This window comes from Ischnura elegans, chromosome 4 (assembly GCF_921293095.1).
Source record: "Ischnura elegans chromosome 4, ioIscEleg1.1, whole genome shotgun sequence".
Classification (NCBI taxonomy): domain Eukaryota; kingdom Metazoa; phylum Arthropoda; class Insecta; order Odonata; family Coenagrionidae; genus Ischnura; species Ischnura elegans.
In genome coordinates this window covers 89,470,899-89,487,141 of record NC_060249.1, presented here as the reverse complement: position 1 = coordinate 89,487,141, position 16,243 = coordinate 89,470,899, and the positions used below count along the sequence as shown (strand labels likewise).

Here is a 16,243-nt window from a genome sequence, read left to right as displayed (position 1 = left end):
CTTAACGACAAAAGTCCACTCAGCAAAGTTTGTTGACGAACCTATTTCTCTGTGTATCTTCAAACCTGTCGAAGTCTCCACCTCAACTATGCTCAGTATATTGATACGTAGCTCAGTGTCATTACCTTCAATAGAGCAAAAATCATTGAAACATTTCTACTAGCCTTAAATGTTGAAAAAAAAACACTGTTCATCACGAATTTTTACCAAGTGGGCTTGTGTCGTTTCGAAATCATGAGTTCGATTGTTATTTTCTTTTCTTAGGGAAATGTAATGTTTGTGACTGTAACTAACCCTTTGCTACGAAAGAAACGGGATACACGAACTGATTGCTGTGGTTGATGAGAATAATTGAAAAACGTCTCTCTGGCTCCAAACCCATTTTCCTGTGCCGTATTTAAAAAAATCGTTATTTTAAAAAATCGTTTGCGTATGATTTTGTTTCCTATGGGTCTTGTAGTTACTCCCGTGATATTGAAGTCAGGGGATGTACTTGCTCTGAAAAGTGTTTCAATCTTCAACAGCTTTTTTTTACTCAGCAACAGGTTTCCAACAACTAATTGATTTTATGCGCTAAATTGGCTGAGAATATTTAGCTTCTCGCGGAAATTCATTGATAATGTCTCCTATTAGATTTATATGGCTCAATTATGGCTAGAAGCGAAAGGACTAGTTTTTTTCCCGTAAAGCTTGAGGATATAAAGAAAGTTCTTTAAAATCAAAAATTTTTCAGCAACCGGATAAAATAAGCTCAATATAATTTTGATTGTGGATTCTATCTGGCTCTCTCAAGGCCATAAAACGAATTATAAGGTCGTTTTTAATTAGTAGATCTATGGTGACCGGAAAGCCAAGGCTGTTAACTTAGGAGATAAAGTGGAGTTGGAATTCGTGGAAATCTCAAGGAGATGTCTCTCCTATGATTGTGTGTGATTATGTTAGTGGGTCACCAATTTGGTAGAATGAGGCTTAAGTATATCTTTGGAATAGGGTAATGACTATGGGCGGGGTTACGCGGATGACATTCAAAGATTTTTTGTTTGGAAGTCAAATTCTTGCATGAATCGTTTCATCTGTTTGCTCTTATTTATGTGTCGGTTCTAGGAATTTATTTAATGATTTCTTTTATGTGAAGTGCTGTTTGCAACTTCGACAACTGTTCATAACAGAGAAGACAATTTATAGAGAAGAAATACGGGCCATCAGTCATCGCAGTCATTTCGTAGATATCATCGCTTCCGCAGGTAGTAAGTACTCATATCTCTGTGTTTTGAATGAATTAAAACACTAGTGGAAAAATTGTAAACTCGCTTAAAATATATATTTTTAGCATTTCGTGAAGTAAGGTGGCCTGACGTAAGTAAAAGCAAAGTGGGTACTTCGGTCCGGGATTGAAGTTTTTCGTTGAGTGGCAGTTGGAAAATAAAGGGGTAGGTCCCTATGGCATCTTTTTCTCATAGAACAGGTTAATAGATTCATTTTTTATTCCTGTCATCTCTTCGTCGGAAGTTTATTTTTCAGCGTTTTTTTTATTCCTTTGCGGTGGAAATCAAACCTTCCGTCTGTCTCTATGATGAAGAAGCCACCGGACACCGCTTTCTGCTCTCTCCCGGCCCTATCAACAAACCCAGTCGCTTTTTCCCCACACCCTGTCCTCATTGGAGAAGTATGCGGCTTACTTGCTTGCTTCCTTGCCACTCCTCCCGACAACAAAGATCGAGAGTGCCTTTTCTCCCATCCGACCCAAGTGTTTCTTCACTTTGCCAAAATAAACCCGCATCTCGTAATCCCGCCTTTTAGGACCGTACCTAATGGAATTCGTGACTCGGATGGAGCATTAATGGACGTCCAGCCTTTTGGCGTCTTCGAAAGTTTAGTAAGCACCCATTGTGCGAGGAATTGTATTCATCATGCCATTCATATTCCTTCTCGCCAGCCTTTTACGTGTTGATAAGTATGATGGCTACGGACATGTCATCATATTATGTGGAGATGCAAGGTACGGATTTGAGCATTCTTACTTGCAATAACACGAGGACGGTAGCACTTGGCGCACCCACTTAATGATTTGTTATCATCGTCATAACAGGAACCCTCCCTAATGAACAGGTACCTTTCTTCTGAATTATGTTGTCGTCTAATTGCTTTGCCCATTTTTATCATTTTATTTAAATTTGCTTGTTAATCTATTTATCCCATTGGTATTTTTTTAAATTGTCAGTTCTGCAAAGGTTTGGTGTATTTATGAAAGGAAGTCAAAATTTCATATTAGGAAAATCTGGTGACTTAAAATTTAATTTAAATGAGGAGATCATTTCAGTTGACCGGGTACAAATGGAATTTTTCGCAACAAGGACTTTTAAGATGTGCCGTACGTACTGTGTAAAGCAGCATCGAAAGTTCGTGCGGATAAATATTGCCCTAGATAGCTGGAACTGGAAAATGTATTCGAGGGATTGTAAATCGTCCATGATCTCAATATAACGAACTCTTCCAGGGACTTTTTCAACCTCTCTTGACTTTATGCTCTCCTCGTAAAAGCATTCTCCTATAAATATCCTCTCTCTATCCCTGCCGGTGTTCTTAAATGGTTCTTCTCCCTGAAGCTCTAGCAATATTCCCATCTGTTGCATCCTCTGCTGTCGTCATGAAGGGTGTTCCAGGGCTGCACGGTTTTTAGTTTAGCTAAAGAGGTTAGGGTAATTCAATTGGTGTCTCAAGGAATAATTTCACTTTCATTATTTTCTCTCGTGTGTGAACTCTTGTGCTTTTATGCTGATCATGATGGGCTCCATTGTCTGCTTCCCTTCTTTTCTTATTTTTTCATCGCTTTTCCAACCGCGGTGGATTCGTCGTGCACTGTGTTGAATTCCTTATACGGATAAATCCTTGATTACCAAGTATTCTCTTCACTTTCAGTTTTTCTTACTAATTGTTGCGATCATTCCCTTGGCAATCGGTAGTTTCGTCAGTATTCTAATAAGAGCTCCTAAATCGAAATCCCTCACCCTCACTGTCCTCAGTGATGGCTTATGGTTGTCACCATAAGTGCCAGCGATATCTTGTTCTCTCAGTAAGCCTCCTTAAGGTTAGTCATAATCACGTCATCAACAACTCCTTAATTACAGATGTTGCCATTGCTAACGTCATTTTGGTATAGTAAAAAGTCTTCGTACTTAAGGTATTGTGAAACCATTACCATGCTGGTGCATTTAACATTACCATGGAGGTGCAGGATGTTGGGGTCCGCCCTCTAATGTCGGGGAAAATTTCTAATCACAAAAACTGTTTTCCAACGCTAGTTATTATTTCACTGTTTTTACCTATTTCGTGTCTTTTAATTATTGGATGGAGATTTCCCAAATCGCAATTTCGCAGGGAAATGCATATCCTCTTTAGTACCCCGAAAAATAGTTTCTCTTCTCAAAAAAAAAAAAAAACTCAATTTTATTTTCCCATAAAATTCTTTGATGCTCAAATCTTCGATTTGAATGTTCGCGTTGATTAAAGTGTATGTTTTGCGTGTATACTTAAGAGGCACATTCTGAGCACAACTTATAATGTCAGAGTCATTTATGGTGTCAGAGAAGTGACGGCGTCGCTGAGATCTTGTGAGATCCCCTTCATTCTCACAATTACCGTCACGAAAGAAATGTTATCGAGGCCGCAGTGGTTGGTGCAGTGGTAAATCGACCCCCATGCCCTTGGACACTCGACGCTCCTGCGGATGATTCAGGTCGCAGTTTATTTGCCTCGCCGGCGAGACGGTTGGGCTATGCGATCGTGCTTAGTCATCCAAGTCATTTGCATTGATACGCCTATTGCGCTCCGCTGCAACTTTGAACTCGCTTATTTTTTTGTATTATTTTTCATCTGGCACCTACTCGTTTTCCCTCCTCTCTAATTTTTATTTTAAACTCTTTTCTTATACGGCGAACGGCGGAACGATGACTAGCCTCTCTTTTATGAGCGGATTTAGGGGGCACGGAGCCACGTGCACCCCCAGACGCTTAAAAAATTGAATTTTTTTTTACACTGTTATATTTTTGTGTATTATCTGGGACTCAATCATTTAATTTCATATTAATAACTTTCATGTTAAAATAAAGACAATATTTCGTACAGTAGTTGTTGCATCTTGTCTTAACATCAAGTATGAGAAGATCGTAAGCCTGTCAGACCCTTGTGCCCCTCCCCCAAAGAAAAAGTCCTGGATCCGCCCCTGCTCTCGTTGCATGAAGCGTGTTTACCTATCTGAATTTTCTTATTGAGTGGACACCCAGTATTTCCCCTTCGAAAGTAAGCTCTGCGGAAAACTATAGTACTCGATCACGTACTGTGAATTATTCCTTCGCGTTTTTTAGTACCTTGAGGTGGAACAGATCCGTTGGAACCGGCCGTGGGTTTCATAAAATCAGGGTCTATGACTGTCATAGATTCTATGTCTATACTCTCTTTCAGATTGAATTTTCTCCTTGTTGAAGTTGATTCCATCTATTCAAGTCTTTTATCACTACCTCGTGGAAATCGTCGCATTTATATCTTGTAGCCGATGCGACACGGTGAGGTGGAAGATCTTAATATTTCTTAAATAAAACATAGCACTGGATTTATTAAAAAACGACGCGTTTTGTTGTTACAACAATTGCAGAAGTTGATAGTGTTGTCGTATCAACGAAAGGCGTCATATTCGAAGTCCTTTGGAAATATTTCTATGTTTCATTCAACTAACATCGCATTTATGACACCTCCGTGCTTGTGGTTAAAGAGGTATTTCCTTGAAATCAATTCCGTTATATTCTACTCTATCAAATATCCTATATTGATGGAAGGCCATCAATGATGCGTGTCGTGGTTTTGCCTTCGTAATGTTCTTGGTACTAGACTCGGAACCTACCACCTGTTGGGACGTTTCCTCGTTTATTCATGCAACGAATTGAAGCAAGCGCTCTCTTTTTGTACTGTTATTTTTAACTGAATTTCTATCTCTTGCGCCGGCGGGGACGTTGAGATATATTTTTTTGTGTTGCGTTTTTCTTTGTACATGTATCGTATCTGTTGCCAATTCGTTCCGCAAATAAGGATGGAAAATGGTGTGACGCACCGTTGCAAATTTTTCTTTAGAAATTCAGAGCGAACCCGTGTTAAAAATTCATGCCGATTTTAGTGATAGGTAAGCCATAATGGCTTATAATGACGCAGAAGCGGACCCATGAATACATTTTGGTGGGGAAGTTACTGAATGCAGAGTTCTAAGTTCTGTGGGTTTCAATACTTTAAAATTGTAATTAGCTCCTGCTTGAAAATACCTTAAAGGAAATTCTTTTTGTAATCGTCGGATGATGTCCAGTTTAATAGTATTAAATTAAAATTAACATCATTAGTAATTAATTCACAGATCTAATAAAATTATCTACACAGGTAACCTTTTCTCTAATATTTTAGGTGTAAATTTCCCAGGATATACCAATACGACCCCCTAAATTGGAATTAAGTATCATTTTTTAAATTAGTTTCATAAATAATAGCATAGAGTAAGTATATTCTTACTCTATGATAATAGGCACGCTTGATTATCGCTGTGGCATTCAGTAACACTTTAAATTATTGATCGTATATTTTTTTGTTACTAAATGCAAGGGGGGTGCCCTTACTTAAAGCGAGTTAACGTAAACTAATAATGATCTTGAACCCCCATGATATCGTATATACACGCCAGTGAATTCTTACGTCGGGCAGCGTGCTATGCGGACGAGCGCGGGAAAATTGCCGCCATTTTTTTCCCGGCCAGGATTAATGGAGATGCGTGGGACGCGGGAGGAATCACCCCGGGTAACCGCCGACGCCGCCGTTGACCGCAAAGCCGTATTGGGTCTCACCGGGGGGGCGGAGGAGAGAGAGTCGTCTCGCCCACTTACATAGGTGCTCGCGCGGGTCGTGGGTCGGGGTGTGACGGCTGGTGAAATCATCGCCCTCCGGGGAAGGGGAGACACGGGAGGGTCACGCGGGATTCCCGGCTCCGCTCACCTCTGTCGCCCGAGGCCGTCTCTTTAGAGCCGTTCTTTTGTTCTCCTTCCTTTCTACACTCACAATTGTGAGATGCAGACGGAGATTTCAACGCAAGCTGACCTTCTTAATAAAATCTATGATATTACGCGTTTGAGAAGGATCTGTAAGACGGTCCTCCCTCGAGCAACTCCTTCGTCTATTTTTTCATCTGGGTGGACATATTTTTTGTCAGTCTTTAACACTTATTTACTATTTAATGTCCGGCAGGATTGAAAGTTGTTTCTGCAATCTTCACCTCACAAAGTCATTACCTTCCCAAATTTTTCAATAGTTGTCTTCATAGGGGATTTTTTTAGTCGGTAATAGGATGGTTTCTTTTTTTTTAATTGCCTAAATTGAAAAACTATTACTCCTGGAGTACGTATTTCACGCTTTTAGATTTTTAAATAATGATATATATTTTCGCGATTAAATGAGAAGTGAAAATTTTCAAGCGCGAAAACGCGACGGCTAAGTATGAATGCTGGGAAAAGCCTGTGCGACGTCTGGCTGCTGCTGTGTGAGGCCACCTGGGTGTGAGGCTATGTACGCCGGTACGATGTGGGCTGTTTGCTGCCGAGCATGGCAGTAGCGTAGAGTACTTTGCTAACAGGTAGCGCTTGGCTTAAATATGGATTATTATTACCCCATCAAACGAAGGAAACTTTCCGACACTAGGTAATAATAGGCGATTATTAAGAGACGTTTCCCTGAGCTATGTCCCTTGCATGTTTTGGTAATCTCAGACGATGTAAAACACATATCTACTCCTATAGAATCTAGGTCCCTGTGACGTCACGTGGAGTGGCATCGCATGGGCCTTTGGCCTTTTTCAAATGAGGTTAAAATTGACCCTTAACATATGTCTAAACTGGGATTTCTAAAACCAAATAATTTGTATATTATGAATGCACTGATGGTGGGTAACGATTCGCAATCAATGCTTTTCGTTTTCTTTGTTGAAGGAAACTACCCTATTCATGTAATATTTCTATGTATTTCTAATTGGCGCAGCTATGTAAACTGTGGGGCAACAAGATAGTGGCAAGGCTTAGGGTTTTTAATCCCCTAGAATGCTTGGAAGATTTTCTTTGGTGCACCCTCTCCATAAATAGAGATTTAGCATATTCTTCTCCCGTTTCTTCCTCAGTTTACCAGTATTTACCCAGGGTAAATACTGTAGCCTTACATGTTATGATTTCTGTATAAGTGTATTTTTGTTATTGGGGTACATGAATCAGAAGTATATAAATGGGAAAATTGGAACTTACTTGCATCATACTTGATTTAATATTAAATAATTTTATTTTTAATATTTGTGACTTAAGATATAGTGTATTGCTCATATTATGCAGTGAATATGATTATGAATGAATTATTAATGAATATATTGAGGGGGAAGGTGGCGGCCTCCTCCTCCCCCTTACATCCCCTGTAATTTGTGGAAAAGTTGTAAAGATGGTCATCGGTAAAGTGGATCTGTATTGAAAGTTTTTATTTCACTAGCTTAACAAACAAGGTTTAAAAATAATGGATGAATATCTAAAAGCTACTTATTTTACCCACATCAGACCTCAGAGATGCTATCGCTCGGAGGTACTGCATATCACCAAGGCACCATGAAAAGTAATGAACAAACACCTTAATCTGCTCCTAATATTGTGTTAAAGAATTCATGTCTGAAGCTACCCATTTCATTGTTTCCATCTGTTTTATTTGATGATTGCCATACTCTCTTAAATATATTACGACTTTGCAGTGGCGCAGCGAGGGGGGGGGAGGTTTGGGGGATAAAAAAAAACCCCCAGAGCTTAGATAAATTTTTAAGTTAAATCTGTTTTACTTAATTGGATTAATATTGCTTATAGAATAGTGTGAGGATTATCAAAATATCCCTCAGAAGGCCATAAAACTCAACATTTTGAGCCATTTATCTTAATTTTTTTTCTAGCGGAGGGCCCCCGCACTTACCGCTTACCCTGGCAGGTTTACCACGCCCCCAGACACCCCGGTATTTGTTGCGCCTGAAACCCCCCATAGCCATAATTCCTAGCTGCGCCCCTGCAACTCTGTTTTGGCAGTTGATGATCAAAGGACTTATGTGTACGTATCTTATCTTTTCAGGTTGAACAACGAGCTGGCTGCTCTCCAGAGGGTGTCTCGCACATGGGCCGAATTGGATGAGGGTCTCTCCTCTCTTGGCTCTGACCTCAGCTCTGATCGCAGTACCCTCAATACACTGTCAACAGCAGTTGCAGCAGCCAGGGTGTCAACACCTGAAGGAGAAGAACTGCCCCCAGATGAGGAGCTGCTCACCAAGTCAACTCAGACACCAGCACTGCTAGCAGCATCCGTGCGCGAGTTGGCCCGAGTGCTTTCAGAGGAAAAGGCATCAAACAAGGTCAGCGGGCCTCGTGGCGATAAAGAAGAGGAGGAGGAAGAAGATCTGCATCACGTGAGTTTGACTGCATCTATTTTTTCTACATGGGTTTGAAACCAATGTCAGATAATTTCTGGTCACACATGCTTGTACTTCTTAACGAATTTGGTTTTGTTGGTGCTGCAGATGTTTTAATAAAATTTGTACCAGCCTAATTACTTTTAGAGGGTGTATAATTTTTCAAATCTCCAGGATAAAATTTTGAATTTAATGGCAAAAATAATTTACTAGTTTCATTTCGGAAAGGACTTGGTCCAATTCTTTTTTCATTAGCATGTATGTCAATAAGGTTTCAACTTTCTGTGAGTAGCAGAGTGTTTTGATCAATATTCTTGGGACCATTCATATGATTTCTGAATATTATCGGAAATATATTGATAAGTTATGAAAATCTTGTGCATTTACAGCAATTTACTTCCCATTTTAAAGAAATTGAGGCGAGAGAATTATGACTTTTTTTTGTTGTTCTCCATGTAAAAATGCACCATATAAATCAGTTGTAATTAATGTATAAATGATGGATGCATGTACTGATGTGAATTGAGTAGTTAGTGGCAGCAGCAACTAGAATAGTTAGTAGTATGTCTAAAAGGCTTCCTCATTTGAAGTTATTTATGTCTGAAATGGTATTAGGAATACATTACTAATCATAGGAAACTGGCTAGTCACAATGCAAAAAGGTCAAATATAGGGTTAAATAATTTTGTAAAACTTTATCTTGAATTATGTGGTCAAAGTTGGGAGTGAAACTTGGAAAGGAGTGCTTGCGTTTTTTTTAAAAAAGCTACTATTTACAAATATATATCTTTGATATATTTTATAAAATTACTCATAATGATTGGTTCGTGGTGATGTTTTACTTAAGTGTGTGCCAAATTACAGTTATTTCTTGCTGCTAGGCAATTATTGTGTACCAAAAAGTGAAAGGTAGCCTTCTTATCTTTTAATTTGGTTTAAAATCAGTGAAATAAACTTCTGGAAGAGGATGTATATTAAATGCGCATTATTTTCTGAGTATGTATTACAGCATGTGGATAAAATGTATTTTTAATTTGTTATTGCAGTAAATTTATAATTGCTGAAGTGTTTCTTAAATTTCATACGCATATTTTGCATTTAGAATTCTTATTCAAGTTGTTAAAATTTACTTGTTTAACGAGGATGTTTCCTTTTTATGTCCTGCACAATTTTTGACATGAATATGATTTTTTTCTCTTTGTTTAGGGGTTCACTGATGGATCTGACAACAATGGGGATGTGCACATGAGCTTTGGATTGCCTGCAGACCCCCTTGGTTCGCTATCTGACTCTGGTATCTCGGATTCTGGGTCGGAGGGGCGTGGAATGTGCGAGAGAGGACGGCGTCTTGCTGCACTGCGTAAACTTGCTCGTACACTTGCTGCCACATTAGGGCCAAACAGCCCTCCACTTGTTGCCTTGAAACAGGTAAGTGCAATGACACTGGAGTAAATGATGTTGGAGGTAAAATAGCTTTGGCATGTGATTTAATTATGGTGATGTCAAGTTCATGATTGCAACTTTTTGAATATGATAATAGTATAATGCAATCACGCACTATATCTAATATAAAGTCTGTGCTTGGAATAAAATCTATTCCTAATCCTTATTCCTACGATTTTCTGAACATTCTTACCATAATTTATGTATAACTATCGAAAATGTAACCTTTTGATAGTATTCTAAAAATAATGATCATAAAAATGGCTTGTGATTTGACTTAATCTGCCATTTTTAAACTCCTTGTGTAGCAGTTCACTTGCTCTGATTGTTTTTTAGCAAAAATTTGGCAAGAATTTGTTGTATTATTTTTTATTGTGTTTTCATAGTACATTACTTGTTTTTTAAGTACCATGTAGAAAATTTGGTTAATTTTTTGTCCTGCTAGCAGTTTCATTGATGTTCACTTCAGGAAAGTTAATCATCAAATCTTTCGATGAAGCAATATCTAATTCTGGCTTTGCATTTTGCAGCGTCTTGACGACTTTCAGAAGGAATTGAGGAGTTTGCAGAGGACGTGCCGTGAGTTGGTGTTCTGTACTGCAATGCTTTGCTCGGCGAATCAAGCAAGGAGTGGGAATCCTGAGGAAGTAAATGGTGCCAGCTGTAAGAACAGCTTTTCTACTTCCACAGAGGTCAAGGCTAACTTTACCGTAGAAGATGGAATGAATGGTGTTGCATGTTATCAGTTGGATAAGGAGGCACTGGAAAGGTAAGAATACAGAAATAGTGACGATAAAAAATATTTGGCTCAAAGTATCTTGGAAGTAACCATAAAAAAATATTGTCATTTTATGACAGTACATGTTAAAGTCTCTATGCCAAGAATTTTTTAAAGACACATTGTTTAACCTAACTTCTTATTTATCAAATGCATCTGAATTTCTCTCTGCTTATAGTGGTTTATCTTTGGGTAAATATTGTATCCACATGATATCCATTGATAATAAGTTCTAAAGAACCTACAACTAACCATCAATACAATGTACTATGCAGGTCTAGAGTTTTAACTTATGCTTTTTAATTTAAAGGCCTTATCAACTCTGAAATATAAAACAAAGTGATGAACAAATGAGAAACATAAATAAATTAAAGCTGTTTTGACATTTATATTATTGCCTTCCATTTGGTGATGGTTATCTGAAAAAATTTAACTGATTTTTTTAAAATATTAACTATTAACGAATATTTGCATTACGAACTTACCATGTATTTTTGAATGGATTTACTCTTTGACTGTTACCCATGGTTCAGTGTTGTATGACAGCTCATCAATATGTCATGCCCTTCAGTGAACTTATTTGGCATTTGAAACTTAAATCTCTAATTGTAACTGATGCATTTCAATGATTCTTTTGTAGGGTAAGCATGATGTTGCCAGAAGGTAGTATTTCGGAGGGCGATATGTCGAAGCTGAAGAAGCTTCGAAGGGGCAGTGACAGCGATTGTGACATATTTGGGAAAAAGAAAGGTCGAGGCGGAAAGGGCAGGCGACACTGGCTGTGGAGAGCCATGTGCCTTGCGATGCCATTCCAGCTGGCATTGGTGTTGTTGCTGTATGCAGCATACTTTTTGGAACCACACTGCTGCAGTGCCATCAATAACCTTTCGTTCTCGCTCACGCCACAGCTCCATTATGTTAGAGGCCCGCCTCCAATTTGAACCCAAATGCAGGCATCCCGAGTAAATGATAATGATCTATTGGCTAGTGTATATCCTTACCTTTTGAGGAGAATCACCTTAGATGCACGAGTTGATAAGTCTTAAGGAGTATTGTGAGCATATGCAAGAATATCCACTTAATTATAACATCAATAACCTTAAGTTTAAACGAAAGCTTTTGGGATTGGATAAAGTGTGTTCTCAAATAGGGTTGAGTAAGTTTTGCAATTACTATTTAGTGGTTGTTCTGATAAAATGTGGCCTCCAGCCTTCATACAGCCTGTGGTCCATTTGCACTCTAAGGTAATTATTACTGTGCAAGGTAGTTTGAAGAAGCATTTGTCACTCCAAACTAACCATGGGTTGAAAAGGGTTTCCTCTTGGAATTTAAGGGAATAATTCCAGTAGGTGCCATTGGAGGCCATGAAGTGTAGTCAGGGCGACTAAAGCAGGTAACCAGAGTAATTGCTAAGGGACAAAGGGTGTCAGTCAAATATTTAACTGCAGGTGGGTGGGCAGGGGAACAATGCGAAAAGACTGATTTTTTATAAATTGCATTTCTGACAACCAGCTTGTGGTTAAGACATTGACCTCATCAGTTGGATTTGGTCAATTGTGCTTGAATATTTTTTGTTTCTCTCGAGGGGTTCCTGTGGTCGGTCGCCTAGACTGAATGAATTGTGTTCTTTTTTTAGTCAAGCATTTAACAGGTATGGTGTGCGTTCATAAATGGAGTGCTTGATATAGTTTGCATTTAGATTTCTTTTTGAAAGAGATGATGATTATTTATTTGTGAAATGAATCCTGAGGAGTAATTGAGTTTGAGCCAATTTTGGGATTTAATTTTGTCAATGCAAGCACTCCAGTTTGTTTTAGGTAGCTTTAGAAGCTGGCAATTGTTATATTTTTATACATATTTAATTATTAAAATGTGTTATTGACATGATTAAAGTATATATATCTATCCATATCTATCATTATGTAACTGATAGGTTTGCTGATGCTGAGTTGTTTAACTTGTAACAAGTTTATTCTATTTACATGAGGATAAGTCTCCCACAATTATTTAGTGGTTACTAATATATTGATCCTCACTGTAGCAGTGGGAAAAGTGGTTTGATCACATAAGCATGTATAAAGCAATTGACCTGGGTGATTTAATAATGTTGTAGTTATTACAATGTCATCTTTTTCTTATAATTGATGGCATGTAATTTATGAAAGATGATCCGCAGCCCCACGTCACATACAGCACTACATGTCTTAATTTGAAGAAGCAAATGAACTTCTATTTGCTCTAGAACTCTTTTGAACTGCAGTAAGCTGGCCACCTTGTACCTAAAATGCTGCAAGGGAGGTGTTGCCCATGCAAACATTGATTTCTGTGCATGGATTCCTATACCTTTTGTGGCTTGATTATTGAGTCTTAAAGACTTCATATTTTTAGTTACCACTTCCTTTGGGGAGCCGAGAAAGAAATATGTTATGAAATTGTTGACACACTTTTGCAAATATATAATTTAATGTGATTACATTGCCTTTTCATTGTAATGGCATAAGACAAAAATAGTACAAATGGGTATTTACAAAAAAACAATAGAGAAATTTTAGGGAATTTTTTAAAATAATTTGGATAAGCAAGGTTGTGTCTACAACTTGCTCGCATGATCTTAACGAGTTGACGTATTATTTTTTTCTCTCCTTTATGACCTGAATCCCCTTTCATAAGCGAGATTTTTAAAATGAAAATTCTGTTTTATATGACCTATGATCACATATCTGTGCATGATTAGGTGTGATGTGTCACTTGGGGTTAGTGATTTTTTGTATCAATCTAGTTTGTTCCTTAGCTGCCAGCCATAAGGTGTCTGATTATACATGAACTCTGATTTAAGGTCTTAAAATGGCATGGCATAATTTGTGTGTTTATTTACATAATTGAGACGTATGTTGTGACAAAGGAGCGATTAATATTTGAGGAGAAGTTCAATCAATGTGGTTTTCAATGAAGTGTATTTCTTAAAGCACTTCAGTTGATTAATGACGTTGTTTTATTCTTTTAACCATGTTTAATGTTTGTATTTTTTCAGTCTTCCTTTTTAGATGTTTATTATGAAATGTAACAACAAAAGGAACAAAATTCCATTAAATACTTATTTCAATAATGTCTTGTGTTCTTATTGTGAAGAATTCACTGATGGTTTCCCTCATTGTGGTATTTTATATTCCTTGGTGTCATTGAAGTGGACTGAACCTTCAACCCCAAGACATAACGTCGGGATTTAAATAAATAAAGGAACTAATCCAATTTTTTAGTGAGGACTTTCCCTTCCATTAGTAACATGAAATGTAAATAGAATAGAAGCCTTAGTAACTAGCCGTGTAGCAATCTGTTGTACTACCGGATTCATAATTCCTCACTATGTCACCTAAGCCTCTTCTTTTGTGATTATGTGTTTCAAGTTAATAGTTACACTAGTTCAATAATATGTATGCATTTTCAAAAGTCAACATCTTTTAGATTCATACTTGCAGCGGCTTTGCCTCCTGTGAATTATCTGCTGTTTACAGTTTTATTTATTCATTTAGATCTGGTAAACTGGTAAAACTAATGCAAGTAAGCATTATCCTGCTTATTCTATACATCCACCACCAAAGAACAGTCTTTTAAAAAGAAACCCTCCCAGTATTCAATCATGTTCTCCAAAATGTTATAAACTGTATGAAAGAACTGTGCCTTGAGAATAACATTGAGAAACCTGGGTTATATAATTAAAATTTCTGCACCAAATTAAAAAGTAATATAATATCCATTATATCAATATAATGCTTTGATGAAGCCACTTTGAATGCTTTTCAATACTCTTCAACTTCTACTTCTAGTAAGTAATCATGGTTACTTTACTTGCATTGTTTTTTCAGGCCCAAGGTTAAACACATGACATTAAATTCACGTAGACCTAAAGTTTCATTTATGATGCCATAATTTACAATCTCATTTTTGGAAGGATCGACATTAGCAAGGGCAGATCCAGACTTTTTGTCTGTGGGGCGGGAGGGTCTTACAGGCAAATGGTCTTCTCATATTTGAAATTTAAAACAGCATCCAAAAATATCTCTACAAAAACTTCTCTTTATATTAATATGAAAGTTATGACTATGAAATTAAATGATTGAGGCTTCTTATTACTCAAAAGAAAAGAAAGTAATGATAATCTATGAAAAATATTGTCTATTTTTTAAGTCTGGGGAGGGGGGGGGGGGCACACGAAAATCTACCCATGGATATTAACACTACTAGATGAAAATCCACCCATGGTCAAAGAAGGAAGTAGATGTTTATGTAGTAATAAAGTAGAGAGATTTGTGTGTAGTAAAGTAGATGAGGACGAAAGCCTCCCCTGCTCCGAGGCAATGACAAGAGGAGTAGGGAAGTCTAGAAAACATTGAATAATCTGAGGTCACACTAAGTATTCAAGGCAAGATGTGTCAAAAAATTTTTAGTGCCCAACCAAAGGTTTACTTGGAGCATTGCATCAAGAATGGCACCATTCCTTTAAGAATAGAGTTCGTAAATACTCAGATTCCTGGTTCCCCTCTGGAAGGTATTAAGCTGGGAAAAATTGGCCCTTTGAATAAGCTCGAAAGCATAAGAAGAAGAAGGGAGGGAAGGCATTGAATCTCCGTCTTAGTTACCACGATACCCATTCACCTGATGATGCCACCTGTAACAACAGTGAAAGCTTGAGTTCATAATTCAAGGTGTAAGAGGATACTGAAGGAGTTCGGGTATGGTAAGTGAAGGCCACATTCTCTTTCCCTTCAGCATTAGTACTGCCATAAGAAAATCCACCTGTGGCCAGAGAAGGAGGTGGAGAAAAATGTAGTAAGTAGATGAGGAGGAAAGCCTCCCTTGCTGCTAAGTATGCTCGAAAAACTAACTATTTAGGTTCTGGGGTCTAAGGTCAGCAGAGAGGATCTCTCATAATGAGAGCAGGTGGAGCCAGATGTTGGTGGTGGAACTACCGGGCTGTGGCAGAACCAAAGACTTTGAAGGTATGTCAATTTCAGAACGTAAATTATGCAGTTGTGAATTTTATAGTTTGTTTCACTGATTGAACATATCAGAGCAATTACTGACCAAGACATAGTGGGATTTCTGTAATCTCTGAATCTCAAATGAATGATATTATTGATCAAGGATCCTTTCATAACAGTGCTGTGGAGTTCAAGGAACTCATGAGATCACTCTGTTGCATATTAATATGGTCGCTCAGAAGTTAACGGAATACGACAAATAATTCTGTGATTCACTTATTCTGTTTTACCATGCATCCACTAACACTTCAATGCTAAATCTTTAATAAGATTTAGAATTTCTCTTTACCCTCTATTACTTAAGAAATCAATTAGAAGGGAAAATATTGAAACATAGCACTCATAGACATGGAAAGATTATGTTTGATTTGGTATCTTTATAGCTTAAGTGTTGCCCATCTACTAAAAAATAAAGAATTCATTTATTTTAGATAAAATTTTTGTTACCATTAGGTGTTAATCTCAAATGACTTCAAC

General features: G+C 37.7%; 1 protein-coding gene across 4 annotated transcripts in view; it reads left to right on the top strand.

Annotated features, from left to right (window-relative positions):
• LOC124157751 overlaps positions 1 to 13,833 on the top strand; it is a 712,413-nt gene extending 698,580 nt beyond the window's left edge. For all 4 annotated transcript variants that reach the window (XM_046532751.1, XM_046532752.1, XM_046532750.1 and 1 more), the window contains 4 exons: positions 8,173 to 8,503; positions 9,713 to 9,934; positions 10,480 to 10,718; positions 11,368 to 13,833. In XM_046532751.1, the coding sequence (XP_046388707.1) occupies positions 8,173 to 8,503; positions 9,713 to 9,934; positions 10,480 to 10,718; positions 11,368 to 11,668 (1,093 nt within the window). In that variant the 3' untranslated portion in view covers positions 11,669 to 13,833. The remainder of the gene's footprint in view (positions 1 to 8,172; positions 8,504 to 9,712; positions 9,935 to 10,479; positions 10,719 to 11,367) is intronic.
• Positions 13,834 to 16,243: the final 2,410 nt, after the last annotated feature.